The 16,399-nt window shown below is 29.9% G+C and overlaps 2 protein-coding genes across 2 annotated transcripts in view; both read right to left on the minus strand.

The window, feature by feature from the left end:
- Positions 1-3,870: 3,870 nt before the first annotated feature.
- On the minus strand, positions 3,871-7,966 carry LOC101234414 (uncharacterized). Its single transcript, XM_065805577.1, has 6 exons — positions 7,836-7,966; positions 6,644-7,225; positions 6,374-6,572; positions 4,746-5,075; positions 4,494-4,600; positions 3,871-4,310 (listed from the first exon to the last, which is right to left on the minus strand). Exons 1-6 carry the CDS (start codon positions 7,881-7,883, stop codon positions 4,188-4,190), a joined length of 1,389 nt encoding a protein of 462 aa, XP_065661649.1. The 5' UTR covers positions 7,884-7,966; the 3' UTR covers positions 3,871-4,187.
- Positions 7,967-8,138: 172 nt separating this feature from the next.
- The window catches only part of LOC100198978 (pyruvate kinase PKM), a 48,262-nt gene continuing 40,001 nt past the window's right edge, over positions 8,139-16,399 (minus strand). Inside the window, exons 3-9 of the mRNA XM_065805576.1 lie at positions 12,560-12,651; positions 12,147-12,263; positions 11,483-11,809; positions 11,082-11,360; positions 10,863-11,015; positions 10,626-10,789; positions 8,139-8,499 (exon numbers count right to left, since the gene is read on the minus strand). Of these exons, the coding sequence (XP_065661648.1) occupies positions 8,163-8,499; positions 10,626-10,789; positions 10,863-11,015; positions 11,082-11,360; positions 11,483-11,809; positions 12,147-12,263; positions 12,560-12,651 (1,469 nt within the window). The 3' untranslated portion in view covers positions 8,139-8,162. The remainder of the gene's footprint in view (positions 8,500-10,625; positions 10,790-10,862; positions 11,016-11,081; positions 11,361-11,482; positions 11,810-12,146; positions 12,264-12,559; positions 12,652-16,399) is intronic.

Below are 16,399 nucleotides of genomic sequence, written 5' to 3' on the forward strand. Positions count from 1 at the left end.
ACATTTAAAAACTCTTCTATACTATAAATGATGAACTTAAAAGTATATCCAAATGGTTTAATGCAACAAATTAATTCTTAACATTAAAAAAACATGTTGGATTCTTTTCCATCCAATCTCAAAAAAGCTTATTTTCCACGAAGTTTGCCAGAAATTTTTATTGATAATGTTGAAATAAAAAGACAATATGTCATAAAGTTCTATGGCGTTTTTTTTTTTTTTTTTTGATGAAAACTTCACATGGAAAATGCATATTGACTATATTGGTAGGGGAGAACGGGGTGAGATGGGACAAAAAAATTTGCTTGCGTGCAGCGCTTTAAATTTTCCACAAAAACCATACAAATCGGTTTAAAACTATAGTCCAATGAATTGTCATGTTAAATTATTGCAAAACCCATTATTTAACCATCAAATTAAGTTCAAGGGCTTGGTTTTTTAAAGTGACACTGTTTGTCCCATGTCACCCCATGTTGCATTATTTTATTGTTTATTCTACTCCTTATAAAACATAACAATACACAAAATTTATTTATGTTTAACAAAAATAAAATACCATTCTAAATGCATTTGTAACTTTGTTCAACAGGTTGCTTGATGTTTAAATTGAATCAAAATTACGTTGATGTCTGAGGGGGTAACTTTTTTCTTTTTCTTATCTTTATCTTCTTTTTTTCTTTTACATTCTGATAAACTTTCAACTAGTTTAATTCTTGTTGGTGTGTCAGTCAAAACCAGAGACCTAGAACATTTTCTTTTTGCACTTTTTCTCTTTGCCACCCTTTCATCCGCTTTTGGAAATGGCCTTATATCTTCTGCTGTCCAATGGTAGGCAGAAGTGCTGATTTGCTGTTTCTTTTCATTAATAACTTCAGATACAATACACAGTGATGAGGCGGTTGTTTGTTTGTCGGAATTGTCATTTGCTGGAATTGGTCGATCAGATACATAAGAACATAAAAAGTCGACATCACTGTAAACATACGAATCGTACGGGAAAATGCCAGCTGCTTTAAAACCATTTTGAATGTTTTGGGAAGTAAAGACTCTCGTATAAGCTATTCCTAAATTTTCAGAGATATCATATATCGTCATAGGAGTATTTGGATGTGCCTTTAACAATGAATCACATGCTGAATTGTAAAATTTCTTTAATGGCCCAAATACTGATCTTTCAAGTGGTTGGAGTTTTTGGCTGCAATGGGGTGGCAATGTCAAGAGCACAACATTGCTTTCCTTAGCTTTATCCATCAGTTCGATCGATATATGAGTTTTGTGGTTGTCCATTATTAAAAGTAATGGATGATCCTTGCTAGGATGTCCATACTCCACAAAATGATCAAACCATTACAAAAAAATTTCTGTATTTATCCATCCACTAGGATTAGCATCACCTATTGTACCTGTTGGTGCACCTTTAAGCATATGTCTACGAAAGTGGACACGAGGAAATATCAAAAACGGTGGAATAAAATTTCCGAGGGCATTAATGCAACCCACCATTGTAACTAGGGTTCCCCTTTCAGCAGAAGTTACCTGTCCTATTTGCTTTACTCCTTTACCAGCAATCATTTTCACTGGCTTATGAACAGTTTTCAGACCTGTTTCATCAATATTGTAAATGCAATCAGCAGAAAAGTTATACCGCTTCTGCACACTGTTAAGGTTTTTGAAGAAAGTATCTACATTTGTGCGATTGAAACTAGTTGTTTGACTGAGGCTGGTAGCTTCTGGCGTACGAATAGAAAATTTTAAACGATTTAAGAATAAATAAAACTATTCAGTTCCAGCTGTTTCACTCTTTTTCCAGTTTTCTGGTATTTTAATGTCATTTTTAATTGCATATTGATATGCAAGTTGCTTTGTTTCTCTTACATCAAGTCCATAATGCATATTAGATGTTTGACGAAGATATATTGACAGTTCATCTTCTTGTGTCTTATTAAAAATATATTTATGTTGTTCATCAAAGTATAAGTTACTGTAAGAAGTTTCTTTATTAATCTTTATTTTCCGCTGTAAACTTGATTTTGAAATTGTATACTCTTGTGCAGCTGCTCGTAGTGGTAAACTGCCAGATTCGGCAGCCATCACAGCAGCTTTTATTGTATGATCAGGCTTTAACCAACTTGTCACTCGTTTGTACTTTCTTGGCATCTGAACAATTATTACTCATATTACTCACTCCATTATTTAAAAAAATTATGCTCTTTTTAATTGCAATAACCAAAATCCATATTAGGCTATAAATTTTAAATCTATTTTAATGAAAATAAAATAGTATCACAACCTTATAAAACTTATAATGTGATTAAATTAATAAGGCTAATAGTGAAGAACTTTATTTAAACTGAATTTAAAATACAAAAATGATTGGCATTAAAACAATACTTACTGTGAAAGATGTCTTCAAGACAAAGTAATAAAGAAATCCAATATAGTTATTATTATTTTCTATGATAAAAAACACTTTACTATAAAGTAAACATTGAAATCTTATCATAAACATAAACATAATTTTCTGTTCACTTGCTTTTTTACAAAAATATTGATTATAAAAGGTAAAGTACAGTAAATTTAAAAAAATGATAAAATTGAACAGTGTCCCATTTCACCCCAATTCTCCTGTCCCAAGTCACCCCATCACTAGTAGGTGTGAGAAAACCTTTATTTTATATAGTTTTCGTAGCCATATGCTAATCATATTTCTTCAGTAGTTAAATAAAACAATTGTGAATAATTAAAAAACATAAACATAAAAATATATGAAAACAACACATAAATATTTAATACCCCATGTCCCATCTCACCCCGTTCTCCCCTACAAAAGTTTTTTAAAATATTTGAATTTTGTATAAAGCCAGAACATGTTACTTATTTATTCATGGTTATTAAAATTATGCTAATATTACGTGGGGAAGCACTGAAAAAAATAAGTTACAATGCCTTGAACTGTAAAAAAAAGCTGTAATAAAGCACTGTTGAATGTTTAAAAAAGTAATTTTACAATTCCAATTCCCAAACAAGTTTTGCGTATCCATTCACTCGCTCCAAACCTTTTTTTTGTTGAAATGAAAGTTCTCAATATATGAGGCTTAATGTTTTTAATGTTGTATGGTTTATGGAAAAATGACTTTTCTTTACCCATTATTAAAGATCTATTTTATTTAAAACCAATAAATAAATATACACTTAGAAATAATATTTTTATATATGAATCTTTTTGCCGAATTAAGTTTAATCAGTTTTGTATTTGATATTGCGCACTACATTTTTGGAATGAAATTATTTAATTCAATATCTATATGCTTTATACTTTTCTCATTTTCAAATATAAACTGAAAAACTTAATTCTCTTAATATATGATGTACATTTAATTGTAACTATGTATTTTGCTTGGAACTTTCATTACAAAATACGTTTTATTATGTTGATTATGTATCGATGTGGTTTATATACACACACTTGTAAAGGGTTCTGATATGATCGGTATATTTTTCTTTCAGAAACATTGTTTGTGTTTGTGAAAATAATTTATTTAATATGACAACAAATGTAAACTAAAAAAAATTGGGTGTCTGATTGGTGTGTTTCAAAAGACGAACATTTCTACTGACGTAGTATCCACAAATTGCCAGAAAGGTGGTTAAAATGAATAGAAAGCAATGATGAACACTTTGATAAATGTTTTTACTTTATCATTCAAAACTAGTGTTTCATTTTCACAGAAATAACGCTCACTTCATACCGATACACCTGTCACACTTCACTGCATCTTATTAAACTTTTGCATTAAATTTATTTTTGTCAGTTAAACAATTTATTTTTATTAAACTATGTATAATTAAAAAAAAAAATAATAATAAAGATTTTGAGAACACTTATATTAAACATTTATTTTATAGAACAGTTTTTTTAATACAAGTTATCAATTGTAACTAAAATCCAAACATTTTATAAACTCAACCGTTTGAGGATATCTAGAGCTTTTTGAATTATTACTTATATAATACGTTTTATCGACAAGCATTCCTAACTGAAATATACGATTAAGCGTTGCTTTTAAAAAATGAACTACAAAGTAGATCAAAACGATATGCTGTAAACAGTTTGTTTGGGCCAATTTAAATTAATAATTTGTTATTATTGAAATTTATTTATATTTTGAGTGACAAAAGAGTAATTTTCACACTTTGCGAAACATAATTCTAATTGCGTCAGTTGTATTAGAGGTAAACATCTCAGAAATTTGTGCAAGTAAATTAGTTCCATTCCTTTTGCGGTTGAAAACAATTTTTGACAAGTCGACCTGTAAAAAAAGAAAAAATACATATATACATATATACATATATATATATATATATATATATATATATATATATATATATATATATATATATATATATATATATATATATATATATATATATATATATAACTTATATATCTATGAACATACTCCTTAATAAAAATATATTAAAAAAATTATTACCTCACTACGACTTATAAATATATCCATGACTCTTTTTTCTTGTCTATTGCTAATTGCAGTTATTAGTTCATTGCTAAAGTAGGCTGCACTGTCTTCGCATATTGATACTAAATGTTTCAAATAAACTAAATTACTTAAAATAGTTTTAATTTTAAATATTTTAAGTACAAGTTTTGAGTTCGAATTCTCTTTAAACAGCAAATGCTCAAATACAACCTTAAATATGATTTTAAAAGAAAATTTTCTTCGTACCTATTTTTTTTAAAGCCAGTTTTGTGTCGTCGTGGAACTCGATATCAATACTTTCCGTTATTGGAAATCCATATTTCAAACCGTAGCTACGAATTATAGCATCTAGAGTGGCGGTATTATAAGGTTGCGTTGTCAGCAAACTAGAAATATATTCTGGACTTTGGTTCATAAAACTGTTTTCTATTTGGAGAGTTGTCTCATTATTTTCAGAACTTTCCATATTCTCCTCGCGTTTTAAGCGAGAGAGCGGTATCATTATGTTTTTCATACTTACGGCTACGTAGCTGCTAAGCGTTCCATAAAGATCATCAGCAAATGTTGTATCATATGCTAAAAATATGTATGCTAATCACAGTTTCTAAATAGTTTTTGTAATAATAATAAAAAAAAAATAATTTTAACAAATGATTTTAATAACACGATTAATGTAACGTATTTCTTTTCTGTAAGTGTTTTCGTGTTGGTAAATGATGGAAAAAATAAGCAATGGCTTTTCAAATGCAACAATTGTTAAGAACTTAGTTAATTTTTCCTTTTTTTTAAATACAACTACTAAAGTAATTTGTTTCAGGTTTTACTATTTATGAAAAGTAACATTAACAAGAAAAATATTGAAAACTTTTATTTTATTTTATTTTAAAAAGGAATTAAAGTTGGAAAAGATATAAGTAATAAAAAAAACATTTTAAGTTTTTCTCTTTGTTCATATTGTCCCGTTTAATCGTTTTGTTCGTTTTGTCTCGAAACCCAAATAAAACAAGATAATACTAAATTCGCATGATTTTTATTTATATTTTTTAAAAGTTTTATCAAAATAGTTTTGCTGTTTTGATAAAACTAAATTAAATACTATTGTTTTGAATTGTTATACACACGCACGCACGCATGCACACACGTACATTGTTCACTGGTTTTAATTAAAGGCAGAATATCAAAAAAGTTATACATCTATGAATATAAAACATTTTATGCAAAAATTTACGATAAAGAAAAAAAGCCACAAATAACTTAAGATAAATTTTAGTATTTTCAAAGCCAAAAAAACTTGTTTCTTGTTGGTAGAAGACACTTTTTAAATTGAAGAGGGTAGATTAAGTTTTCTGGAAAGTATAGTTGTTTGCAGTTGTTGTTTTTTTATTTTTTGAAAAGGGGCCCGTTTTAGGCAATTCTCCTCTACATTGTAATTAATTAGGATAAAACATAAGTTATACTACCGTAAATTAACTCAAAAAGTGCCTAATACCAGAGTAACTTATGAAAGGAAAATATTATGCTATTTTGCGAAAAAAATTTCCATGAAACTTTATAGAAATGATAGTTATATAAAAACTCAGGGCAAAAGACACCGGAGACCAGGGGGCACTAGCCACCACTTTTTTTCTAAAGAATCTTTTTTTTTTCGTCTAGAAATTTTTAGATATAGAGGACTTTTTTTTAGAAATTGACAACTGTCCCCCTCCACTTCGAAATCCGTGTCATCAGCCCTAAAACTAATATACATAAAGCGTGTTTATAAAACTTTTTTAACTTCAGATAAAACTTCAAATTTTAACACTTCGTATTTAATTGGTTCCAACGAAATGAAATGTGAGAACAAAATTAGTAACATTAAAATTACTTTAAAATACCTTTAAAATAGATTTCTTTTGCTTTTTCTACAATAGAAGTCTCCCAAGCTGTGAGTAACTCAGTAGCTAAAAGATAGTTAGATGTAATAATGCAACTCCGCAATAGAGTAGAAAGAAATTCTTCAGTGGTAATTAACAAGTTTGAAATCAAGTATTGAATTGAACTTGAAGTTTTTCGAAGAATTACTTTTACTACATCCTAAACAATAAGTTGTATACTTGATTAGAAAATTTTTATGTTTGACAACAGGCTCACAATAAAAGTTATACCTGTTCGTAACTGCTATTATACTTTTCTCGAAGCAACAGTCTGTAAGAATAGCTTCTTGGAACAATTAAATTTATTAGCTGATTTTCATCAATATTAAACTGTTGTAAAATTTCATTTAAAGTAACAACATCAAGTGTTGCTTGCTCGTCTGTTTCCACAAAACTGTCGTAATATAAAGCATCGCTTAGATCCTTTGGATCCAATAACGGCGTGACTGCATTAATATTAGGATATATTTTATCGTTGGTTATAGATTGAGGCACATCGAGTAAGGAATTGCTTGCCACAGCTGCGGAATCCACGCAATGTGTATGCATTTTGGTACTATCGGTAGTTGGAATATTTATCTCTGGTGTTACTTTAATTGATGTGTTGTGAGATGGAGTGTTTTTCAATGTTTCGTTTTTATTATTTTTATCGGAATGTTGGCTTTCATTATTATGGATGAAGCATTTCTCGTTTTCATTGTTTAAATTATGATCAAGTGACGCACCTTGAGGAGTTTCTTTGTTCTCGTGTACGTTTATTACTTTAGTTTCATCATTTGGTCCACTTTTGAATGTACCATTATTTTCTAGACTCTATATTGACGAGTGAGCAAAATATTTTAAAACAAGAAATTGGTACTTGAACAAAATAAAAACATTCGCAACTAATAGTTTATTTAATTGATGATCAAATTTAGCGAATGTAAAAAAAAAAAAAAAAAAAGTTGGAAACAGTTTATTAAAGGTCTATTAGCTGTACACTATAAAATAATGTTTACTCATAAAATACTTCCCAACCAGCATTTGTTTTTAAAAGTTATGTTCTAAATGTCTTTTAAATGTGTTTTAAATGTCTTCTTAACATTCGTAGCAAACGTAAAGCACGTTTAAAATACGTTTAAAAGCGATTTAGAATGTAATTTTCAAAATCTAATGCCCATAGGGTTGTATCGTGTTTTAATTGAAGTTTTAATTTGAAAGTAATTTTATTTAAATTTATGTAAAAAATACTGTAAAAATGCTCCTCAGTTCAAAAAATGAATAAACTTACCGTAACCATATTTATAATTAAAGTTTGACAAATGTAATATTTACTTGTTTTAATTTAATTCTCTTTAACTTACGATATTTAATACTGCCATATCTAATTTATATCTAGTTAAGAGTTTATTTTTACAATGTTTTTAAAATATGAAACACTGACCGTTGATGGTGCTTGAATTACTTGGTTTTTTGAAGGCGAACATCCCATTTTTTTTAATGTTGTTTTTAATTTTTTTTTTTTTTGTTATTCGTCTAAGCTTTACTCACTATCGCAAATTTAGTAGTTTGTCATGGAGACCGAGTAAACAAAACGTATAAAAGTAAACATTAGCATAATTCAAAAGTGCTCTCATTTAATCCGTATTGGTTTTAGTATCGAACTCATAACTATTTGTTTGTTTTTAAATAACCTTCATCTTTTTAATATTATATGAAGTTCACTACGCTTAAGTAAAAACAACAATTTGAAAACAATATTTCATTTTACTCAAATTAAGCAAAAGTTTGTATTATATCGAATTCCAGAAATTGGTTTCTCGTCTACTTGTATAATTTGTACGGTGTTTGTTGAATTGGTCCCAGGCTGACATCCGCTGACAAATACCACACTTGAACCTGTCTTAATAAAACCCATATCTTTTCCATAAGTTATTGCAAATTCAAGTCTGTCAAACATGTCTTCGTGCCATGTTTTGATTCGCGGAGTCGAGTAGACTAAAGGAAACAACCCTCTGTATAAGTGACAAAGTCTGGCAACTTGTTCATTTCTAGTTATCACGATTATTGGGCATTGAGGTCTATATTTTGACATAATCCAAGAAGTTCTAAATGAGAATAAAATATAATTGTAAAATGCATTATGTATTTAATATGCATAATGCATAAAACTATTTTTATGCATATGCATCGTATGCATATGTGCAAAAAAATTAGTTAATAAAAGAATAGTTCAAGCTAAAAAATATTTAAAATTAGTATTGAAAATACTAGATTGTAAATTCACAATCCGTAAATATTGAATCTTATTATTTTTTTTGAGAGAGAGAAAAAAACACTTTTTGGGGGTATTGTTTAATACGTTAAAAGTTTACTTTTTTAGTTGTCTTTAATTTTCTTTAAGATTAAAATTTGCACTATGAAACCTGAATTATGTTCTATATGAGTTTGGCACAATTTCCTTTTTTTAAATTTTAATGCGTATTTAAAACGATTGAGTTAAATGCCAAAACCAATTTTTAGAAATAAACCTCCATTAACTTCCAGCATCACTAAATGCTAATGGGACTAATCTCTTTATTACAAAACATTGTATGTCCTGTAGGTTGATTTGTTTATTGTTAATGCTAGCAGCCTCATTCCTGAATTAGAATGTTCAGTGCTCAGTTGAACATTCAACTTTATGTAGTAAAAAATGCACTTTTTACTTAGTGAGCAATAAACAGGATTGCAAAAAAAAAATTAGAGATAACAGAAATAATGGAATAAGTCAAAATGCTAGTTAAATGATGGACTTGTTTGATCAAACGTTACCTGGTGTAATTTATATATATAGATTTCTGATGAGTCTTAATTGATGCAACACAATGTAAAATGTAAATATATTTTATTTCTGATGAGTCTTAATTGATGCAACACAATGTAAAATGAAAAAAAGTTTGACAATTGATTTTCTACTAATTTATTATTTCTCTGTTCTTCTAAGAAGAGAAGAGAAAAAAAAGTTTAATTTTGATAAATACAACGCTGTGCCAACTAAAAATACAAAGTTGAATTAACGTAAAATATTACACTTTGCTAACTTTAAAACAACGTTACTGTATTTTAAGTCGTAAAAAGAGACTGTAAACAAAATAAATTTGATATTTATATTTTTCTGTACAATCCATTTCCTGAAAGAGAACAAACCAAAGTTATATCAAAATCTATAATATAATTATTAAAGTGCATATACTAATTAATACTGAAAGGCGCATGTATTTGTGTGTGCTGATGATAACGCTGCATTATGGTTGTCATGCTACGTTACACCTACATACTTAACACTAACAGTGGCCCAACGTAGCGTTAATCAAGTAAATTAAAAAAGTTCAAAGATTGAATAACAGCCACTCGTGATTCTAATTTAGGCCACAGCATAACGCTTATATCAACCAAACGAAATGCAAATCTAGTAAAATAAACACAATGCAAAGATTGAATCACAGCCACTCGTACTCCAACTGTAACTCTACTTAATGCCACAACATGATAAAGATAAACATATGGATCCTAAATACAAAAGACAAAAGGTAAATTACGGTGATGAAAAAGGTGCAGTTGTTTGGTTTTATTTTCTGGTTTTTGTAAAGTTAGATTGTCTTTAATTTTCTTTAAGAATAAAATTTGCACAATGAAACCTGACATAACAATTCGTGATAGATATTAACTTTATGGATTGACTCGTTTACTCTTATATTCTTTAGAAAAAGATGATTCCTCATGCTAATAACAATACGCCTCTTATATGGATGTTTCAACAAGGCAACAACACAAAACACTAAAAACTATAAATAATAATAGTCTTTAAACAATATCAATATCAGCAACCATATTTTAATTGTTAATTGAAAAATGGAAACAGCACCGGAAGCTTTAATGAACCCTGATGAATTTAGTTGGCCGTTTATGCACGATTGATTTTGCGAATTTTTTATCTTTATAAAATTAATTAAACACAATTAATAAAAGTATGCTAAACAAGTCTATTATTTTGTTGAGTTTATTGTAATAAAATTTTACTTAACTGCATAACTAAATATTTTTTGGTTAAAATAATTTTAAAGTTGGAAGATAAATATGTATATGCCTCAAAATTTTTTTGGAGAGTGTAGCTTTTGATTACTAGGAATGTATGTATGTATTATGCGCGAGAACTTCCAAATATTTTTAAAGATATTTTTCACAAGCTAACCTCCCAGACGTTGTAAGCACAATAATTGCACTTGCAAGAGCTTTAAAAGAAGCAGCCACTGCTGCAATGCAAGTTGTTTCCGTAGCATCTGTGACGTGGTTTTTGTTTAAATGTTCCGAAAATGATTCCTTATAAAATTGAACGGTAGCTGCTTGTCGGCATATCTAAAAAAATTCAACTTTAAATAGTTTTCAAAACACACACTCAGACAAATCAAATATATAATAACAGATCTACTTTATGCATAACAGCTACAGCCTCTATAGGATAAGCACCATTTGTAGTTTCACCGGACAGCATTACACAATCGGCTCCATCAACAACAGCGTTCCCAACATCGGTAATCTCAGCGCGTGTTGGACGGGGGTTTTTAATCATTGATTCCAACATCTAAAAAAAAGATATAACTAAGTTATTTATTCTAGAAATTTCTAATTTAAAGGATGAGTCAACTACCTGTGTTGCACAAATAACCGGCTTTCCAGCTCTGTTGCCGCGGGTAATTAAGATTTTTTGTGCCAAAAAAACTTTTTCAGCTGGCATTTCCATACCCATATCACCTCGAGCTACCATTATTCCATCTGCTGCAGCAATAATTTCATCAATATTGACAACGCCTTCGTAATTTTCAATTTTCGCAATTACTTTAATAGATTTTCCTTCCTCACCTAGAGCATTTCGTACATCTGCGACATCTGACGCTTTGCGAATAAATGAAGCAAAAACCATGTCAACCTTTTAAAAACAACTTAAACATTTTCTTAAGAGTTAATCTTTTTGTTTGAAAATTATAACAGCCTTATTTTTTAATTCATTTTATCATTTATATATAAATATATATTTTATCTAAAGGTTACTTTGTTTTTTACACCAAACAATAAGTCTTGCTTATCTTTTTCTGAAACCGCAGGTAAAACAACTACCGCTCCCGGCAAGTTGCAATTTTTTCGGTTACCGATTGTTGCGTCGTTAAGCACCACGGCCAAAAGGTTATTATTGTCAATTATATCTTTCACTTCAAGCAAAAAGTTTCCGTCCGCGATTACAATTTTGCTACCACGTTTTACCGAATGAATAAGATCAGGATAATCTAGGAACAGTAGGCTTTCCGAACACTGGTTTTTAAAATATGGATCAGAAGATACTTTCAGTTCTTGTCCTTTGACATACGTAACTTCGCCACCCTGTACAACAGGAATAATTTTTGTTTGTTTTATAAACAGTTTATTTTCAGTCACACACACACATTAATTTTAATGAATTCTTTTCAAAATCAATTTTTTGAAAAAATAATGTAGCTAAAGCTCTTCCTGATTGCAAAATAACAACAGTTATTATAATATTAATTATAACAATTCCCAACTTCCTTTGGGTAGTCCTAACTCCTAGGGTAGTGTTATTATTAAAATTAAAAAAGAAATATTTTCCCTACAGTTTGAACTTTTTGATATTTAGTTATTTTTCTTGATGAACCTACAGAAGAAGAAACTGCCAAAAACAAATTTAAAAAACATTACGGACATTCTTTATGTTTCCAGTTCGAATTTCAGCTCCTTTTGTATCCAACGCCAATCCAACAACATGTGGAAATATTTTTTTTGCCGCGATGCGAATATTATCGATAGTTTTTTGGTGGTACTAAAAAAAGACTACTATTATTTTATATTTTCTTACATTTTATATAATTAATATCATTCGTTGCATGTTCCACTCTCTACATAACATAGACGATGTTTCATCTGACTTTTTTTTCCCCGTGAACTTTGGGAAGTCACGAAGTTCACGGGAAAAAAAGAACTTCCCGAAGTTCACGGGAAAAAAAGTCAGACGAATTATCGTCTATACATAACAGAATAATAATTCAACTTTATAACTCTGTAATTTAATATTGGAACTTTAAATATTGGTGTAGTAAAAAAAAAGTTTATTATAACCTCGTAAGAACCGTGAGAAAAGTTTATTCGCGCAATGTTTAGTCCATTTGCAATAAGCTCTTCTAGTACACTCACTTCTTGGCTTGATGGACCTATATATTATATATATAGTTATTATATATATTATATAACTCAAAGTTATCAAAGTTTTACTTTATGAGAGAAACTGAAAACAAAAATTACCTGAAATATTTGCTATTTTTCTATTTATTAAGTTTACATAGAAAAAATTTAAAAATTCCATTAAATTAAGTTATAGTTTATTTTCATTTATGTAACCCCCTTCGCGGCAATAACGGCTTTACATATTCTTGGCATTCTGCTTAGCAACTTTTCCAATTCTTCGAAGTCAATTTTATGCCACTCAATATTAATTTTTTTCCACATATCTTTTACACCGCTGCACCTTTAGGCATTAATTTTTTGCCACAGTTAGGCATTAATAAAAATTCGATAGGAGAAAGATCTAGTGGTTGTTTAGGCTAAATCATTCATTTTAATATTTGATTGTTTTCTAACTCACTCATATAGTTTCTACAAAGTTTTGAAGAATGCTTTGGATCGTTATCTTCTTGAAAAATGAATGGCTTCCGAAATATCCAACTTCCCGAAGGTATGACATGATTTTTTAAAACGCCTAAATACACTTCCTTCGTCATTTTCACCTTTATTTTTACAATTTCACCTGTGGTATTACCATCAAAACAGCCCCAAACCATAACACTATAACCACCATGTTTCACAGTAGGTATTACACACTGTTTTTTCATCCGTTCACTAACCTTTCTTCGAACAAACGAAGATTTCTAGAATCGAAGATTTGAAACTTTGACTCGTCGTTCTAAAGAACACGTTTCCAGTCATTGATCGTCCATTTTTCGTGTATTTTGTCTAATCTAGTCTCTTTTTTTTATTTTGGACCCAAAGGAATGGTTTCCTTGCAGTTATTCTGCCTCTAAGTCCTTCTTCCATCAATCGTCTCTTCACCGTTGTCACTGATACCGAAGCTCCTCTAGAACTATTTAATGAATGGGTTATTTTCCGAGCAGTTGATAATCTATTTCTTTTACTAGTGATGGTATATCTTCTGTCTTTGGCAGCAGACGTAATTGAACGGCGTCCCGATCGTTTTCGATTGGTTACACTTCGATTTTCATTTTTCTTTTTTATAATATTCTAAACTGATGAAGTCGAAATTTTGAATTTTTTTATTTATTTGACACAGAATATTTTTCTTGCCATAATGTGAATATTGCAGATCGTTTTTCAATAAACAATTCCGGTTTCCTTTTCATTTACATTTCAAAATATCAACAATTTAAAACAATTATTAAACTATTAGCGAGAAACCAACTATTAAAATTTACTTGAGCAAAAAAATAGCATAAATAAATCTTTTGAAAGATTTATCTATGCTATTTTTGAACCTAAAATTGCTTAGCAACAACTAATTTTTATTAGTTGCATATGTTTTATTATGAGATCCTCGCTTAGATCCTCGCTCGTGGAAAGCAAAACTTATTTAAGTTTAATATGATAAACTAGTTTAATTACACGTGCTGTTTCACGTTGCTAGATAAACTTGTTTTCCTGTAAAAAAAATTATATTCTAGCTTAATTAATTAGTCTTTCTAATTTGCATTTCTAATTTTACGAGCGTCTAGAGAATTTTATGAATTTGTATGAGTATATTGTTCCCATGCATTCACAATCACCAAAAATCTTTAACAATGCATGCTACTAGTAGTACAAGCTTTGCAAACAATAACTCATAAGAATTTAAAGCTAACAAAGTTGCAAATTTTCTTTTTTTTTTTTGTTTTTAATCTGCCATAAACATTTTTTAATTTCAGATGGGAGCATCTCAAGGTTGCATAGTTTACTAAGGAAACTGGAAAAGAAACCAAATGATCTCATAAAGTATAACGCTATTATTCAAGAACAATTCAAGGATGGGATAATTGAGTATGCACCGAACAAACCAATTAGCAAGCGAATATTCTACATGCCTCATCAAGCAGTGATAAAAGAGGACTCCGAAACAACCAAGCTAAGGATTGTTTTTGACGCGTCAGCTAAAGAGTACGGATCACCCTCACTTAACGACTGTTTACATACTGGTCCTCTATTGCAACCCTTACTACTCAATGTTATTTTACAAAACAGATTGCAACCTGTTTGTCTTACTGGAGACATTAAACAAGCCTTTCTACAAATAAGAGTTGATAGTAAAGATCGTGATGTTTTCCGTTTCTATTGGATATCGGAAAAGTAAAGAAGTAATAACTCTAAGATTTACTCGAATCCCGTTTGGCTGTGCATTTAGTCCCTTTATTCTTGGAGGAGTAACCAAGCATTATTTATTGACATAAGAAAAACATTATCCGCATAAAAAGAATGAAGTTCAGATAATCAACAAGGGCATATATGTTGATGATATAATCACTGGGGGAGTTGACCTGGAATGTGTCGAAAAATTGAAACAAACAGCAATTTATTTGTTCAAAAAGGGAGGATTCCAGGTTTACAAATGGCACTCGAACTTTCCTGAATTGGAAACGAATGATTCAAAAGAGAACTATCATGAAGTTACCATCAATGAACAAAATAAACGTTATTCAAAAAATCTTGGTTTGTTGTGGGACAAAAATGAGGACACTTTATTAATGGATTGTAGACCAACTCGCCAAACAAACATCACAACCAAAAGAGGAATTTTAGAAAGTTTGGCCAGAGTTTTTGATCCACTTGGTGCGATTTCCCTAATAACACTAACAGCAAAACTTATATATAGAAAAACTTGTTATTTAAAGTTTGCTTGGGACGAAAAACACCTGAACTATCAAAGGAATGGATGCTTTGGAAAAATACTTTACAAGACCTTACACCAATACCAAAAAGTATAACTGTTTTGAATCATATAATAAAAAAGATTGAAATCGATGGATTTGGTGATGCAAGCAAAGATGGCTGCTGCAGTGCAATATATGTAGTAGTACATCAAGGAAACAAAGTAACTAGGTCAAAGTAGTCTAGGATTGTTTACAGCCAAATCACGCATATCAAAGCAAGGTTATTCTATTCCCAGACTTGAATTGATTTCGGGACACATGGTAGCTAATGCTCTCACAAACGTTAAATTGGCACTTGAAGGACACCCAGTTATGGAGATATACGGCTGGCTTGATAGTTCAGTAGCACTGTATTGGATCCTTAATGACAATTGTAAATGGAAGCAGTTTGTATCAAATCGTATGTTCCAACGTTCCAACATGACTTACCAAAAAGAATGAGTGGCCACCCAATATAGCTCATACACAAATGGAAGAAGTAATGAAAGATGTTAATCCAACAAAAATGCATAACCTTGCCACAGTCGAGAGATTTAACTACTTTGAACTTATGAACAAATATCAACTCTCAAAAGTTATAAGATAAAATAATGGCATGGATCTTAAGAATCATTATCAATCTCAAAAGTAAAAGAAAATGTCGAGGTGTGCTATCAGCTACTGAAAGGAACAACGCAATGCAGAAGCTGATCAAAATTGTTCAATACGAATTTGAAAAATCCGAACAATAAAAAGAAACTTCAGAAAGATTACGAGTACATAGAAATCACGATGGGCTATTAGTTTGCATGGGTCGTATACAAGGTGAGCACCCAACATTTTTACCTCGCAAACATCCCTTTACAAACTTGGTTATTCAAAGAGCACATGCACAGACTCACCATAGGATGGTTGGTCTAACAATGTCCAAGTTTCGTGAACATTATTGGATAGATACCTTACGTAGCCAAGTAAAAACAATAATATACAATTGCAATTGGTGTAAAAG

This window comes from Hydra vulgaris, chromosome 09 (genome assembly GCF_038396675.1).
Source record: "Hydra vulgaris chromosome 09, alternate assembly HydraT2T_AEP".
Taxonomy (NCBI): domain Eukaryota; kingdom Metazoa; phylum Cnidaria; class Hydrozoa; order Anthoathecata; family Hydridae; genus Hydra; species Hydra vulgaris.

Excerpts from the sequence above, each read along its gene's own strand:
- LOC101234414 (XM_065805577.1), bottom strand. The coding sequence starts at position 7,883 with ATGGGATGTTCGCCTTCAAAAAACCAAGTAATTCAAGCACCATCAACG. Across the intron at positions 7,226-7,835 it reads TAATTCAAGCACCATCAACG|AGTCTAGAAAATAATGGTAC; the intron begins GTCAGTGTTTCA and ends TCGTCAATATAG. Across the intron at positions 4,311-4,493 it reads TATTTATAAGTCGTAGTGAG|GTCGACTTGTCAAAAATTGT; the intron begins GTAATAATTTTT and ends CTTTTTTTACAG.